The following is an 18,057-nucleotide window of genomic DNA, read 5'->3' on the forward strand; positions in this document are numbered from 1 at the left end:
TAATGCTCAAGACAGTGACTGTACGCATAGCGATGACGAGCGTGCTTTGATGGGGGTCTGGGTCTCGGTTGAGTTCAACAAGGCTCTGGACAAGGGATACAAGGTGGCCAAGATTATCGAAGTATGGCATTTTGATAGATCTAGCGATTGTATTTTCGCAGGTTACATCCGTACATTCCTGAAGGGCAAGCAGGAGGCTTCTGGTTACCCTGCCGAGGCCGTTGATCAGGAAAGCCGCGACAAATACATTCGGGATTATCAAGCCCATCAGGGGATTTTGCTTTGTGCTGATAAGGTTTGTCACAACCCAGCAAAGAGACAGGTGGCTAAGGCTTGTCTTAACAGCCTGTGGGGCAAGTTCTGTCAGAGGGAGAACATGTCTCAGGTTTCTGTAGTGTCAGACCCCAACGAGTTTTTCAGTTTCTTGTTTTCAGGGAAATACGAGGTCAGCTACTTTAACGTGTTGGATGAGAAAAAAGTTGTGATCCAGTGGCGTTACAAGGGTCTCTACCCTCCTGGTAAAAGCAGCAATGTTTTTATCGGAGCTTTCACCACTGCTTATGCTCGTCTGAAGTTGTACAGTTACATGGAGAAATTGCAGGAGAGTGTTCTCGATGTTGACACAGACAGCTTGATATATGTGGTGAAAGACGGCGAGACACCTTTAAAATTAGGTAACTATCTCGGTGATCTGACTGATGAACTCGATGGGGATAGCATCGAGGACTTTGTTTCGGCGGGTCCTAAGACGTATGCTTATAGGACCAAAGGACAGAAGAAGGTTGTGATGAAAGTTAAAGGTATCACGCAAACAAAAGAATCTTGTCAGCGGATAAACTTTGACTCCGTCAGAGATCTTGTAGAGGGCTATTTGCAGAATTCACCTGATGGGGTGCTTGAGACCCAGCAACGCAACATTGTCAGGGATAAAAAGAACATCACTTTAAAAAACAGATCAGTTACGAAAAAACTCCGGGTCGTGTACGATAAGAGGCGCTTGTTTTCGGACGGCACAACCAAACCTTTCGGGTTCTGAGTTTTGAGTGGATGAGGGGTCACTATGGAAGGAATTAATTTCTATCCGCGTTTGAAAACACCATTTTCATGTCTAGTGGTGGGACCGTCGGGGTCGGGAAAGACCCATTTTGTAAAATGTATACTTGAAAATTGTGAAAATGTTATGGATGATGTCAATGTAAATATTGTATGGATTTATACTTCTTTTCAACTTATGTACAGTGAATTGCAAAAGATGAATAAAAATATCAAATTCATTGAAGGTTTACCTGAATCTTTTGAAAATGAAGATGTATTTCCTTCTGATAGAAAACATTTGATTATTCTTGACGACGTTATTTTTGAAGCTTCTGAAAACCCAGAGGTTGTTCGCATTTTTACGCAGTACAGGCATCATAAAAATATGAGTGTTATAATGCTGACGCAAAACTTATTTCATCGCGGTAAATATAGTCGTACTATTAGTCTGAACAGCAATTACTTTGTATTGTTTAAGAATCCTCGTGATAAAATGCAGATAAAAGTTCTTGCTCAACAGGTTTACCCGTCTCAAAGAGCTTTCTTTCTAGAAAGCTTTGAAGATGCTACAGCTGGCGTTCACGGGTACTTAATCGTTGATCTAACACCCTCCTGTCCAGAACGCTACAGACTAAGGACTGGGATACTACCTCATCAGCGTCACACTGTGTACATACCAAAAACGTCTGCTTGAGTTATGTCAGCGCGTATAGAAAGAAACGCTGGTTTACTTAAGGAACTATACCAAGCTCCGTCAAAGAAACGTAAAGACATTTTAACACGTAGTTCCCGGGACTTTATTCAAGCTCTCGGTGAGATCGCCCTGAATGTTTTGAAGGGGAATGTACCATTCTCGCAGGCTCAGTTAAAAAAACTGAAAAAACAGAAGAAAAACATCAGACTCTTGGCTAATAAAAAAGCGTGCTTGAAGCGTAAACGAAGGATTCTTAAAAAGCAATCGGGTGGATTCCTGTTGCCGTTGCTAGCGGCTGCCGTTCCAATCATTGGAAATCTAATAGGGGGGCTTTTAAAGAAGTAAAACGCTATGAAGACTGTCCAGAAAATGTATCTCGTCTCTCCTCGGCAAATTAACCAGTTATCACATCCAACCTCTGACATCCGTGAAACTGCCGAAGATGAATTGAATGAGAAGATGAGGACCATTCTGAATGATTCTCAGTTAAACTCGTATGAGAAGATTAAAAAGTATGATGCTCTATTGCAGAGATATTTAACCTTTACTAAACAGGATCAGAGAGACCAAAAGAGAGTAACTCTGACTTTACAACGAGACGGGGTCAGCGATCATCCCCTCGACTCTGACAGACGTGTCGAAAGTGTTCTAAAAACACCCTCTGTAACAGATGACCTGGGTAAGGATATTCTAAATAGTCTCCGTCAAAAGCTCGAAGAAATGCTGAATACATTATCCGGAGGATATCCAAAAACGGCGACGGTTGGAATACGAACGGCGAATTTATGTATGAAGGAAATGCTGTAAAAGGCTCTCATGTGATCGATATATTCAAGTACCTTTCTCTACCGTATAAGAAAACAAGTTCTTCATTACCTGAGGGATGGTCCGAGTTTCTCGTCACATTATTAAAGCTAAACATCCCTCTCACCCTGCTGTCCAATCCTGAAGCACAGGCTCAATATCAGAGACTTAAATCGAATTCTATCTCGCGAAAGAAAAGTATAGCTGAGAGCTGGTCTCCCGACCCAAAGGACCCTAAAGTGACGCCTCGACGACGCTTGACGCATGTAGTGACCAAAGGGAAGAAATTGTCTCTAACGCCTCGATGGGTTTCCTGAATAATTGTCTTGTACACAGTTATTGTCTTTTCATCAATAAAATGTTTTATTGAATTACTATGAGATTACAGATTTTCTTTTCAACACACGTACAAACAAAATAAGATTAGTCACGGGTTACAATAGTCTTTAAAATACAGAAGAGAACAGTTTTGTTGTTTCCACGGACAGTGTGCACATCTTTTTAGACATTGCTGATGTCCTTTCACAAAGTTGTATACCATGAGGTCGTTTTTTAAGGTATCGTCACTGTATAGACTTAATACTTCTCCCATAGACAACCCTCTAGCGCGATGACAGAGGTAGAAGACGCAATGATGTCCGCATACAAACGATAGAGGGTTCTGTAGTTGGCCATTGTTGTACTCGATGTTGCCTGAATGTTTCTTGAGAAACTTTAAAATATTTTCAGGGTAATGTGTAAAGTAGGGCCCCATTCCAAATGAGTCAAAGAAAGTTGTTCTACCGTCTTCTTCGAGAGTTAAAGCCAACCAGTGCTCTCCTGGTTTATGTGCTGGATGTGTGTTGACGATGAAATATGCAGGCGGTCTGAGGGGTTGTGTCAATTGAGGCAACTTATCCGACGGCCATACACCGTAAAATGTGTCGCCCAAGAGACCTCTCAGCAGCCTCTGTAACTGGAGACTATCCATAACTTTTTAATAATAGTCCACCAGCACTTGTCTTTTCGCATCAATCTCCAGAATGGAATCATAACAAGCGTACACAATCAGTGTTACGGTGTTCGGTAAGGGTACTCTGAATCTCATCTCCAGTCTTAAATTCCCATTTGAGACAGGGGAGAGAGCGTCGTTGTCGTTGGCTGGATTGAGATTAAATGCAAACAACGAATAACCGCTGTTAAAACCTTCGCGGTCAATGCTTAGAGGTAGGTCCTTCAAATGTCTTCCTGTAGCTAGAATCATGTTATAAAACTCTCTGACCGCCATACCGTTATTAAACTGAGGTTGAAAAGCTTTAGCGGGGATCTGTCGACCGTCCTGACAGAGGGCGAGATATTCGGTGTTGTAATGATGAAAATTGAACGGGGAGAGATCTCTCCTACCGGTAAATGCCTCATGATGTACCAACCCTAAAACCACGTATTTAGGTATTGAACCCAGAAATAAATTCTCCTGGGTACATATTCTTGAGTTTTCTGGAATGGAGTATGTTTTTACATTGACTCGTGAGAGTGGGTAGAGAGCATTTCCTTTTAACAAACCCGCTGCATGACCTATTCTCACAGCTGGCGAAACAGTGACTTTCTTCACAAACAGAGGGGGGCCGAGGATTTTCAGACGAAAGGTGGAGTCGCGGGGTCCGGTCAGGCAGAAGGCGTCATTCGCCCTGGTGAGTTTAATTCTTAAATCGACCGAGTTTAATAACAGTCTCTCGCAGAAAAATATGTCGCTGTGGAGAGGACCGAGAAGATGTACTTCTCTGGATCTGCTCGTGAACTCGGCCCTTTTGTTAAGGCCTGCGTTAGGACCGTTTACAGTGACGATCGAGTCAACTGACCCAGGTGTGTCTCGGTAAAAAAGACCGGCGCTAAACTGTGTTTTAAGAGTGTCGCCTGAAAAGTTGAGAAGTGTTTCGATCATAGCTCTGTACGGGTGTGTGGAACTGGACTGCGAAATCATCCGATCCCCCAGAACCACATCGCACTGATCAAAGATTGTGTTTAGAGGATAATTGATGAGACCGACAGCGGCGTCGTTAGCCAGCGGGGTGCCATCGGCGTTAGTAATTCTTGCACGCACGTGTAGAAGGGTGTCGTTTAGGTCTAGATACTTTTCGCCATCTCCCGGTATAAAAAACTCAATCGGGCCTCCTTCCCTGATAGTGGCTACTGGAGCAATTTCAGTGTAAATTTTGTCCTCGATGGAAAGCTGCGTCATCGGCGGCGTAAATAAATCCAGTTCTGCCAATGTGCATTCTGCAGATTTCTGATGTAGGAGCGCCATGTTACTGTATATAAGGTTTTTTAAAATATATCAGAGCTCCCTCTGGACTTCCTCTTGGCCCGTTTGCTTCTGTCAACTGACTTCTTTCTTTTTTTGTTTGCGCGTTTATTAGAGCTCTGTGTTACACGGCGACCTGGAGGGCGTCTCTTTGTCCTTCGTGATAAGACGGCTATACCGCCAGACCCTTCCTGTCTCTGTTGATCGCTCATTCCTCTCACGGTACGGGTGAACATATCCGCGGCTATGTTACCCACCGCTGATTTGAGATGGGGTTTTGCTATGGCAATACCTCTTTTCAACAGAGGTGATACAATCCGAAACATTTTTGAGAAGAGGGAACCGATGCCTCGTCCGTATATAACCGGGGCACCGTAGAAACCAGGTAGATCTCCACCCACCTGTTTTTCATAATATTGTACAAATCTGTGCGGGTCGTCTCTTAAGCCTGCGTGAACCATTGTGCTTGTTTATGCCTCGGTCTGCAAAGGCTGGTTATCTCTCTGGTGTTGTGGTGATGAATGAATTTCCAGACGATGATGCAAGGGCTATATAATATCCTCTCAAGTAACAGGTCTAAAGTATAGAGTCACCACGACCTTTCCAAAGGTAAAATTGACTGGTTTGTTAAGATCTGATTTAATTTGGATCTGAATATTTTCAATATGGTTCTTGGCAACCGGTAAATAGTAAGCAGGGTTAAAATGCTGTGTGATTATATCTGAGTAACTACCCTTGATTTCCACCGTTCTTAGAAGCGGTGCATATGCATCCCCTACAAGCTGCGGTCTTACAACGTCGCTGTAACAGTAAAGATGGTAAAACCCCGCTTTTAAATCAACTGGATGGGGCGCTCTGTAGTCGCAAAAATTGCTCTACAGGCTCTACACCTAACATGTAAGCCAAAGGCGAGTTAAAAAGCACTAGGCTCTGACCGTCTCCTTGAAGATCAATTTTTTGCCGTGCACTGTCAAACAGGAAGCGTATATCGTTATTGTTTTTTTTAAAGGTTTGCGCCAACTCAGTGGTAATCTGATTAATAGAGTTGTAATATCCACCCTTGAACTTCAGTTTGGAAATATCTGTCCCCGCGGTTTTGAAATGTCGATCAACCCCTCGCGGTTCGTCTTTTTTCCTCTGAGTTGAGGAGCCAGCGTCAGGATCCGGAGCCCTAAGTCTCGCCATGGCTCTATGAAATTCATCTTTATGCCGTCGCGGCGTGTTAGCATCTGTATCTGATCCTCTCGAGGGAGCCGTGTTTGTGTTGGAATCAGGTCCTCTAGGGTTCGGTTTCCAGTAAAATGACGCCGCATCCTCCGGAATATTATGCCACGTGTGAGGGTATGTAATCTCCGTCAAAGCAACCTCCCATTTTCCGTTTAAATCGATATGTTGTGCTAAATCAACCCGGAAAGTACCAATCAAGTTGTCTTTAAAAACTTTTGCACTGGCGTTTGATGGTAAAGTCACATAGAAGCCTGCGTTGTTTGAGCTGCACATGATGATATGATTCCCTGTGTAAAGGAGGATCGTCTTATATATTTTTTATATCTGAAGCTTTTACCCAACTGTTGAATTTTTCAGGCCAGTTTTTCCACTGGACAAAGACTTGTCTCTCTCCTGTAACGCGGCGTTCCTTGAGAATCTTTTCCACGTGAAATACTTTATCCTTTATGAGTTGTACTTTTTGTAATTCTTGATCATAAAATGACTCCTGGATGGGCTCACTGTCGAAATCTTTCAATTTATACCCAGGCGGGTTGCGGTGAATACATTCAGTTATCGTAAATATCTCGTCTGTAAAACTCTGCTCATACTTTTTGTCAAATACACCTCGCAGTTTTGATATCCGAACATGATCGCCCTCCTTAAATTTCGGCTTCTGGAGACCTTTCGACGGTCTAATGTAAAGATTGTCAAACACTTGCAGAGTATTTTCTTTAGTTACTTCCATCGGTGTCATTTTTATACTACTGTGATAGCTGTGATTATAACTCTTTACTAGATCCTGTAAAACCTCGATGTAACGCAGAGTGTTTTTAGCTGTAAAATATCTCCACATCCGATTTTTACGAGTGCGGTTAAATCTCTCAACCACAGAGGCCTTAACGTCACTCGCTGTTGAAAAATGATTAACACCCTTCCTTTCCATCAAAGCCCGGAAACTCTTGTTAAAAAATTCTTTCCCGTCGTCCGTCTGTAGCTTTGCAGGCGTCCCGCTCTCCTCCAGCACTGATTCAAACGCCTTTGTTGTCTCAATCGCAGTCTTTCTTTTTAAAACGCGTACATAGGCCTTCTTTGAAAATACATCTATAACGGTCAACAAGTAATTTTGATCGTCGTTATATCTAGCCAGTGCCTGCATGTCGCATAGGTCAGCCTGGAATTGTTGAAGAGGCCTGTGAACAAATACTCTGTTTCTCGGAAAGTTTACTCTGGCTGGTTTATGCAGGGTGTAAGCATCTTGTTTTGATAAAAAATCTTTAATAGATTTAGAACTGACTGGTTTTCCAGTCTCAACCTGCACCCCTCGGCGAAGGCGATCCACACCTCCATAGCTCCCAGGGTGAAGAGGATTGTAATAAACTCTTTTAATGATGTGTTTCACCGACATGCTAAACGAGAAATGAATGAGCTGAGATCAGAATATGCTTCTTAATGTTTTTTATTAAACAGCTTATGTCAGGATTCGAGTGTAATGTTATACAAAGAGAGTAAAGAAAAAAAGTAAATCACATACGAGGGAATCTCGTGTTTGTGACATCACCCAGGACCGGCGTTCTATTCCAGATTCTACTTGCTGATTCCAGACGTTCAATTAAAAGATCCTCAGGCTCGTGTTTGATGTATTCATTCCAGACAGTTGATTTCGGAGACCTCATTTCAAGCAAGACTGCCTCAGCCGTAGCCTTGGTTCTCATTTTCTCCGGTTGTACGTCATTCATGGTCAAGTAGTGTTGTACAGCAGGCAGAAAGTTCTTGTTACAGAGTCTCTTCATCAACGGATGGAAGTTAAGGCTGTAGAAATCATCCTCCATCTCTTCAAGACAGCTGTGTTGTAGTTGGCTGGGATGGTCTACTTGGCAGCCGTAGCAGATCTCCCTCCAGTACATGCGCATGGTTTTACCTAGTAGATGAAATACAACTGTCTTTACAGCTTTCAGGAAGAAACCGCTTATCCATCCATCCGTTTCATCATTAGCTGCTGGTTCTTGGTCTTGAGAAGCTGAGGATGAAGCAGGCGGATGCACGCAGACAGTTTCGTTCTCGGTGTAGGAGGTTGTTGCTCTCCCTACAGGTTCCTCGTCACCATCCACATCTTCCATTTCAGCTGCATCAGAGTCATTTGCGTCGTCTTTGATGGCCAATGAAGGACATTCTCTGTCTGGCGTGTCGTTGTTAGAACCGTCGTACTTATGACCGTCACCCACCCCGTGTTCTGCCACAGGTAGTAGAGGGAGCGACGATGAGTTGTTCATTCCGTACCCGATACCGCCTGTAGCAGCTCCGAGGAAGATAGTGCCAATACGTCTGGGAACACCTTCTGGCCTCATCGTTGTCTCTCTCTTGTCCCGACGGGCACGTCTGCAGGGTGTTGCTCTGGAAAAAGCCCTCTTTATAGCAACCGTTAACAAGTAGGCGGTCCAAAGTGGGGTGGGTCTAAAAGGTCAGTGCTTTTTTCAACACAATGGCATCATCCCATAAGCGGCTATGGTAGAAGAGACCGTCGATTTTTGGAGAAATCTCCTGGATTTTCTCACTCCAAGCATCCATCGGTATGGTTAACAGAGTACGAAATACACCACAATCAGAATTAAAATATTCCAGGACGAAATCTTCTTCTTCTTCACCCGTGACTCCTGTTGATACTTTATGGACGGCCCTGAAAGACCAACGTCCTGATCCTGACATTTTAGCCAGCCAAATAGCCATGATGGCCGGCTTCCTCTCCGTTCTATCAGGTTTGTTAGACACGGCTCCAGCCTTCTGACGCTGTTCTTCTTCTTCAACCCTGGGAAGATTTTCCGGCTTCACCTCTCTCAGCACGCCCCAGTCGTTAGACGATAACACAGCCGTCTCCGTACAGGCACTCAAGGTTTCGCCATCCTCCAGCTGGTAAATGCACAATTCAGCTGTTTCGTACTTAAACACGTACCCCCATCTTCCACGACGTCCGTAAGGCTCTAGAGACCACTCGTCCTGCAAAGATTCCCCGGGTGGTGCCTGCGTACGCCATAGGTACATTACGGATTTACGGGGAGCCCCTGCACCCATCCATGGGTCCTCAATAACAGTCACAGCCGTCTCGCTGATCACCGGGACAGCCATTGTTTGTTGGTTGTGCTCGACGGGGCCTTGTTCCCGGCAACAGTCTGAAGGGTACATATATATACACACACACGCACACACACACACACAGGGGTGATGTTTATACAGCTGTTCGACCCTCCACCCCCTGGTAGCGTTAATTATTTTCCTTCCTGTCAAAAACAAGGGGGGAGGGTTATTATTTTAATTTCCTGTTGATATAAAAATGGGGAGGGTAATTATTTTAATTTCTTTTTGATATAAAAAGGGGTGGGGTTTATTACTTCCGGAAGGGGAGGGTTTTATTACTCCCGGGGGACCATCAATCATACAGATTTGACATATAGTGGTCTCCTTCATCTCTCTATAGACATATAAAATGAGACGTACTGAAATGTATGACAAAGCCTCATTCTGGATACGGTCAGAACTATAGATGCAAAAAACTTAAACTGATTGTGTCATATAGGCAAAGGAGCAGGAACAATCATAAAATCTGCCACAATGAATGCTATTTTATCATGTTGTACGAAAATGTGATGAAGTATAAAGAAGTAAACACAATATTGCCAGAGATATAATAACTTAAATAGGAAATATTTAGGTTTTTAGCTGATATGTGTAGGGAAAAGTAAATAACTAAAGTAAATGAAGAAAATGTTTTGCGATCCCCCAACTCTCCGCCGCCACTGTAAATGGTGTCATTTGTCTATAAAATTATTATAAGTACAGTTCTGCATAACATTGTATCCTTGTTAACAATAAAGACAAGAAAAATAGAAAGTAATATAGATCAACTTCCAATGAAAAATAACTTTATTAAGGTTGTTTTCAGAATCAGAATCAAATTTATTGCCATGGTCAGTGTGGGGATCCCACCAACTAGGAAAGTGCTTTGGATTAAAGTGCTGTCAATAAAATAAAATAAAATAAAATAAACAATAAAGGCTGATCACAAATTCAACAGTCTTACAGTCAGTACATAAAGTCAATTTATTTTATAATACTACAGGAAAAACACTCCAAACTCACAGGGATGGTAGCCAAGAGCACCTTGAACAGGAATCCAATGAAAGATTTCACTAACCTTTGTTGTTTTTTTTTTCCATATTTTTTAAATAATATACATGTTATTACAATACATAAAGTCAATTTATTTTACAATTCTACAGTAAAAACTCTTCAGACTCACAGGGATAGTAGAGCAGAGCTCCCTGAACAGGATTCCAGTGAAAGATTTCACTATCCTCTTTTAGTTTTTTTTTCTAATATATATATTTTTTATAATACACATGTTATTACAGTACATAAAGTCAATTTATTTCATAATTCTACTGTAAAAACACTCCAAACTCACAGGGATAGGAGAGCTCCCTGAACAGGAATCCAGTGGAAGTTTTCACTAAACTCTTGTGGTTTTTGTAATATGTATTCTTAATAATATTTATTTATAAAATATAATTTATATAATATTTAATAATATTTATCATCTCCTTAACACACAACTACAATTTACTGGAGCTTACGAAGTCGCTACCGTAACGGCAGAAATAGATGCGCAGACTTTTTTTGATGTAGGCTGGCGAGATGGGTATTTGTAGATCGCGGGCAAGCGTGATGCCAGTGAGCTGAAGCTATTCAAGCAACAACCTGGCTGTTACGAGAGGAGTGGCTGATCATAGACTTTATATTCAGGTGCAGTTATTCAAGTATAGCTCAGCGTGTGATTGTTGACAGTTGCTAAGCGACTTAAACACGTACTTGATCCACTACAACAGAACTGTACGATATTGATGCAGTATCACTGAGTCAATACTGTTGGTGAACATTAGCTAGTGAGTAGTTAGCATAGCATCGACCTGAGATGACACAGCAGAATATTTCGTATTTTCCAGAGTGATAATGGGCCAGACAATGTACATGTATATGTAGGCTGTAGTTTTTGGAGAAAGCCACCTGAGACCTGCTGGACAACATGCTGAGCTGTTAAAACATCCGGAGGACAGAGACTAAAAACAAATTGTTCTTGTGACTCACGTTAGCTTGTACGGGTGTTTAGTTAGCAATACGGTTGTGAAGATTTCAATACTGTCCAGTGCCAACCCTGACCCCTTTTCATTCTTTTCCCGCAGACAGTGAGTCACCCTCTCTAAAAGTGGAAAAAAATGGAAACGCCGGGCCAAAAAAAACGCGGTGCCACTTCCCCTACTTGCATCACCAGACAGCAGGAGAAGGAGAACCTTGGCAACCTCAACGACCGGCTGGCCATCGATATTGATAAGGTGCGCTCCCGGGAGGCAGAGAACCCCGGGCTACGACTGCGCATCACAGAGTCCGAGTCTCTGGTCAGCCGCGACCTGAGCGGGATCAAGTCCGCCTACGAGACTGAGCTGGCCAATGCCCGCAGTGAGCGGGCCCGCCTGCAGCTGGATCTCAGCAAGCTGAGGGAGGAGCACAAGGAGCTGAAGGCCAGGTAGGAAGAGCTAGTTCTGCTGTGTGGTTCGTAGAAGTGTCTCAGGTCAGTTCACTCATTTTCAGGGATGTTATTCTTTGATGTGCACCTTAAGAAATGGAAGCAGACTTCAGCTGGTATTTGTCTTTCACTCATTCATTGCTGCTAGGAATGTGATTGTTTGGAAGTGAGTTTACTGTCAAACATGTTTATTTGGAAACATACTGTACAGCTTCTTTCGTCACACTTTATTTGTGTTAGTTTTAAACTCCATATTATTTCGTCATTTTTTTTTACCCTTGATCAATATAAAGACATCTTTCTAGTTCATCTTTAGTTTCATCTCTAGTTTCATCTTTCTTCGAGTTGGCAGGAGTACCTCCGGGTCCTCTCTTATTCACTCTGCTAACGCATGATTGTGCACCTGTGTCTGACTCAAACCTCTTCATTAAGTTTGCTGATGACACAACCGTGGTGGGCCTCATCAGGAACGACGACGAATCCAACTACCGGAGCGAGGTGTGCCGCCTGGTCCAGTGGTGCGATGACAACAACCTTCGCCTGAACGTGGAGAAGACCAAGGAGATGGTGGTGGACTTCAGGAGACGACCTGTCCTGCATCCCCCGCTTCTCATCGCTGGTGCTGCAGTGGAGCAGGTCACCAGCACCAAGTTCCTGGGTGTTCACATTTCCCAGGACCTGACCTGGAACACCAACACCACGGCACTGGCCAAGAAAGCCCAGCAGCGCCTGTACTTCCTGCGGAAGCTGAAGAGAGCCGGAGTTCCGTCCCCCATCATGTGCACCTTCTACAGAGGCACGATTGAGAGCGTTCTGACCAGCTGCATCACAGTGTGGTTCGTCTCTTGTACCATCGCCTGCCGCAAGACCCTGCCGCGCGTGGTGAAGACTGCTGAGAAGATCATCGGGGTCCCTCTTCCATCCCTCCTGGACATCTACAGGACTCGCCTCACTCGGAGAGCCCTGAGGATCGCAGGAGACCCCACCCACCCGTCGCACCGCCTCTTCACGCTGCTACCATCAGGGGGAAGGTTCCAGAGTCACCGGGCACGAACTAGCAGACTGAGAGACAGCTTCATCCACCAGGCTGTCATGATGCTGAACTCCCTTCCTACTCTGCCCCCGGGTCTGCACCAGGCACTTTTGGCTCCATCCACAGGGGCAGAGGATGTTGCCATGCTGCCATGAGCTAGGTGCTCCTCCCGGTGGTTGATGGACTGATGTGACGATTTTGTTGCATGTATCCTGCTGTCTGTGATCTTTATGTGGTGTCTGTGATCTTTATGTTCGTCTGTGATTGTATGTCGTGTCCAGGTCTGTGAGAACAGATATTTCATCCATGCTATATGTCTCGTACTGTAGCATATTTGACAATAAAGTTACCTTACCTTACCATACTTCTCTGCTCTCTGTGACTTCAGTTTAGGACTGAAGAGTTGTCAAGTTGGTGCCATCAAAGCTTTATTTGAGAGTAAAGCAGGGCAGATGAGGATTGAGGACTGATCCTAACTGTGGTTATAAGCCCAGGTTTCTCGTCAAATATGGCAAATATAGTAAAGTAAAGTATAAGGCAGCCACCCCGTCAAAACACCTGAACGTGTGTCTGTTAAACACAGTAGTTATCTCCTTTAAAACGGCTCCAGGTAGTGGAACTCCCTAATGTTTCTTCCTGGAATGTGTCGCTGAGCACGGCGGATCCCTTTCTTCACCGTCGAGTTTGTGTTTCTCTTCAGTTAGCAAGTACAGTTGTGTCACATTCCGCCCTGAGGGATTTTGAAAAGAGCGACACACCTCCACGAGAGCTCCACCTTAAACACACACTCTCCACTGTTCCGTGTGTCTTGGCAGTGAACACCTCTGCTAACCATGTGAGACATTTTTCCCTGCTGCAGCAGGGGAGCCGCTCAAAACACATGAGCAGGCCTGATGAGTGACAGAATTCTAGGCTTAGGTTCTGTCATATATTATTCCCTTTACATTACAGTCCCTATGTGACTGGGCTCCTCCTCATGAAACATGAAAGCCTCCTCCGTGGCTTACAGTCCTATCGCGGGTGTTGATCAACAGAATTTTCTTTCCTCAGGTAGATTTTTAGTTTGAATTATTTTTTTGGCTGCAGGGGCAAATTCCAATTTCAATCTTAACTGGGTTCAGATGGGGTTGTAACCCTTCTTACCCTTTTTGAAGTGGGAAACAGTTAAACTCTTGCATAATAATGATAATGGACCAGATAAGAAAACCTCAGCTTGTTATAGCCAGTGGTACACCTCAATAAAAAACAACAACAATGTTTGTCAATCTTTTAGTGAACAAATCAGAAAGAAAACAAACTTTCACAGAGCTTTGGTGAATTCAACATAGCAATAGAACATAATTATATAAGGAAAAATATATGGAAAATTACCAAAACAAAAGGCGCCAAAAAAAAGAAAAAAAAATCCTTGTTTCCCTCCCCAAAGTTTGTAACATTGGGGCCCATATATGAACAAATGTGCTTGGTCCAATCCCACCACTTGTCAAGTGGGAATGTGGTCGTCGACTCCAATCTTGTGGATGAATCTTCTTTTCCTCTGGTTCCTGTGGCTCGCCACCCAGTGCACACTGGGAATTCCTCACGTGGTGCAGTCTTGACACACTGTTGTCTCTGTGGTAGGATGGTAGGATGTCGATCCAACCCGACGTATCAGGAATCCTTTGATCCGAACTCCAAAAAAACCTGACCTAAGCAGGCCAGAAGATGTGCAAAATTTCAATTAACTTGTTACATTCTACAGTCTGTCAGTTTCAAACAACTCTGAATGTCAAATAATTCAGTTGTACAACAAAAGAAAAAGTTAATTTACAGTGATGACACCATAAAATAGATTCAAATAACACACGCCCGGGTACACAGTCGTTCCTCGACTTAGCCCATCTGTTCAAACACTGCCTTGTACAGGAACGTCATGTTGTTGGCGAGGTTCTGGAGGACCAGGAGAAGGTCCAGTTGACAAGCTGCATGGTAAGGTGGTCCTTCTTGTCTGGAGAACGCTGCTTCGTTTTCAACCTGAGAGAAGCAACCTGCATTCTCTCGAGTAAAGAGAGGTTTGAAACAGGTGAGTAACAACAACAACAATCTGTCTTCTAGAAAGTGGATGATGAAATAGCTGCAATGCATTTGAACAACATCAACAGACCACAATGATGGTAGTTTTCCCATAACGGGAGTCGAACCAGGGACGCTTGGGTGAAAACCAGGAATCCTGACCACTAGACCATTTAGAACTTGTATGAGTCAGCGATTTCGGCAAAATGGAACACATTCAGCAGTTCAGATCAGATTTCAACTGTCAAATATATCTGTAAAAACACTCAAATAGCACAAGTAGTACCATGCACACACAGCTTCAGGTATGATGAACCATGTCTATGATCATGGGACAAGGGACTGTCTGTCTGGATATTATATTTATAATCATAATCATAATAACAGAAGACGATCCCAGGTTCACATGTGTTCATGGAACGATGGTTAAGAGTTGGGGTCTCCAAATTGACACCTGATTGCTTAAACTGTGTGTGCTTGGTTGGTTGGAACTAAAACCTGCAGCCCTTTCTGGAACAGTTTGGTGACCCCTGTTGAAGAGGATTGTCTTGAAGGGCTGTTTTTTTTCAATCAACATCATGTCTGTCAGAGTGAATACATGAATGAAGTTTTTATTGCAAGATAAAAAGGTCTCGTCCCTGGGTGGGCTCGAACCACCAACCTTTCGGTTAACAGTCGAACGCGCTAACCCATTGCGCCACCGAGACATGCTGATACACAAGAATATATGGATCTGTGAACAAACGTTTTTCAGTTTTCATGGTTTGAAGATTGTGCAGAAGGATTGTGTGATTTAAGTCAGTGATAGCAATGTGTTTTTCAGCAAAGAGAGAGTGTGAAAGAAAGATGGTAGCAGTGCTTTAGAGAATAAATGAATAAAGAGATGGAGAGCAAAAGGTTCCACCATTTCATCTTTGCATCGACCAACACTGTCTTCCACTTCTTTGTCACAAACCTCATTGAACCGATCGCATGGACATTGTGTTGTCACATGGCTCGCATCACTTAGTCGTGTTGCAAAGCTTGTGTCCCAAAACAGTTGTACATAAATACCAATGGTGACAGTGAATCGCTCTGATGCTGAAATCTTGTCTCAGTGTTTTGCATTCAAATCTCTGTCAATCTTATTACACATGTTAAGTCAAAGTGGCAGCACAAGGTCAGAAGCACTAAGCTAATAGTCAATGCTGGTTGTCCTGGGCAAGAACGAGGAATACGACAACCTATGGGACAGGGGTCCACCCAAAGGGGTTTATGGCTTGATCATGATCATGGTGACTGATCGATCGGAGCGTCCCGATGTGGTTCCCATACCAGGGGCCAAACAACGACACCATATGGGACGTACCTGGAATAAATGAGGAAGTTTAGGCAAAGGTTGATCACATCATTAACTGTAGCTAGGATTTGGAAGTGTAAAGCTGTCATAAAACTGGAGTAAAGTTTGTGATCCAGTGCTTCAATATTTCAGATCATCTGTTCAGATGATCTACCCAGACGAGACACTGGAAAATTACGCCTGATGTTCCAGAATGCAACCTGATTCATCCAAAACCAACACAAACTTTTCACTTCACCAGCTTTCTGAAACAGATGTAGAGCTGTAACTACTTCAGGCTCCATGTTTGGCTAGTCACAGCTTGGTGAGTCCATCCACTACTACATGCCTTTCCACCAAGCATTACAGGTTGGGATGCAGTTGAAAACTGTGTCGATCTCAGGCAGAAGGTTAGGAATGAAGAAGGTCACAGAGAAGGTCACAGATTTTTGTGTTTTGCCAGACTTAACTGGTGAAATTAGTTCAAAGTACTGTGTGCTTTGCGGGTGAGTCAGCGATTTTGGCAAAATTACAAATCACGAAGAAAAAAATTTATGAAGAAGTTAAGGAAATGAAGGAAGGAAATTCTACAACGTTTCAGACTTCTGAGTCAGTAGGAACCCAAAATAGGCAAAAGAGCGACAGAGAGGGGCGAGGAGGGCAGACATCACAACATTTAGAAAATGAAGCTCAAGTATTCCAACCCACATTCATAACAATCACACTGCTATATTTTGGCTGATGCATCAATTTATGTACAGAGTGGAACTGAGTAGATACATATCTTGAGCTGATATGGACTTAAAGAAATAGAGAAGCTGAGGAGCCGAACTGAGTCGACCGCATGTTTGAAAATCTGCTATTGTCAATTTGTGAAAGTGAAGGTTCCTTGACAGGAATCTGTGCAATGGTGTTCTTGTGTAAACAGTAGCTTCCTTCCAAGCAGTTGACCTGGGTTCAATTCTCAGGCTTTGCCAATTGTTTTTGCCATCTAACCATGGATGGCAGAATATTTGTGCCTCAACTGTCAACACCACAAATGTCCCATTAAGGCTGGACGCGGACGACCAACACATAGGTCTCAATGGGATAAAAATCAATGTCTGCCTTGCGTTGTTGGAAGGACTCGAAGCTACGGGGGAAATCCCCAATGGATTTCAGTTCCATGGCCTTCATCACTCGTGCCTTCAGTGGATTTGTGAATGGTCAGAAGAAACCAGTTCTTTGAATCACGAGTGAATGGAATGGGCTACGTGCAGTGGCTGGGAATCGAACCCAGGTCAAGTGCTTGAAAGGCAGCCATCATCATTGTTGCTTGAAAGATGAGGAAGAGATGATGTGATGAACTGATTTCTAATTCACCCAAAACTAAATTCCTGATGAAGTGGCTGAGTAACAGTGTTGTTGTGGCTGAGTGGTTAAGGCGATGGACTAGAAATCCATTGGGTTGTACCCACATAGGTTCAAGTCCAACCAATAACGTTGGTGTGTGTTTAGGATGCTTTGGTCATTTTGAGTATGCAGAACTGTCACATGACAATAGTGTTGTGCCTTGAGGTGGAATACGCCGCATGAAGTGATGTTGTGCCCACCAGGAATCGCTCTGTGGAACCGTCACGTAACAGAGTGTGTGTGACTTCATTGGTCTTCAGCTGACTGGAGTTCAACCAGACTGTATGCTGTGACAGTCCAACAATTCAAGGCAGGGTCTGATATTTTCATGAAGTCTCTTCAAAGTATTGGGTGAAACCCTTTGAATGCAGAAATCAAAAAATTCCAGTCCCCTGGCAAACGTACGGGCTGACAGCACTGTGAAATTACCAACCGAACACCTGTGGTCTCTAACCACCAGCCTTTCCCACAACAGCCAAACGTGCTGACCAATTACGTCACAGAGACATGAGAATGAGGATCACTACAAAAAGAGAGACACTTTGAGAGCAGGAAGACATGTTCTGAAAACCATGGAAATGGAGTGAATGCTCAATTGAAGTTAAACAACACACTCTGCTGCTTCATCGACACACATCTTGGGAATAGCAACTCCGCACTTGTGATC

At 43.5% G+C, this 18,057-nt stretch overlaps 1 protein-coding gene and 1 non-coding gene across 2 annotated transcripts; one reads left to right on the top strand and one right to left on the bottom strand.

Annotated features, from left to right (window-relative positions):
• Window positions 1-11,267: 11,267 nt before the first annotated feature.
• lmna (lamin A) lies at window positions 11,268-12,410 on the top strand. The gene is made up of 2 exons (XM_053843988.1): window positions 11,268-11,595; window positions 12,028-12,410. The coding sequence occupies exons 1-2, from the start codon at window positions 11,288-11,290 to the stop codon at window positions 12,137-12,139; spliced, it is 420 nt and encodes a 139-aa protein (XP_053699963.1). The 5' UTR covers window positions 11,268-11,287; the 3' UTR covers window positions 12,140-12,410.
• A 2,903-nt stretch (window positions 12,411-15,313) lies between these two features.
• trnan-guu (transfer RNA asparagine (anticodon GUU)) lies at window positions 15,314-15,387 on the bottom strand. The gene has a single exon. It is a non-coding gene; the product is annotated as a tRNA-Asn (tRNA).
• Window positions 15,388-18,057: the final 2,670 nt, after the last annotated feature.

This window comes from Synchiropus splendidus, chromosome 15 (assembly GCF_027744825.2).
Source record: "Synchiropus splendidus isolate RoL2022-P1 chromosome 15, RoL_Sspl_1.0, whole genome shotgun sequence".
NCBI classification, from domain to species: domain Eukaryota; kingdom Metazoa; phylum Chordata; class Actinopteri; order Syngnathiformes; family Callionymidae; genus Synchiropus; species Synchiropus splendidus.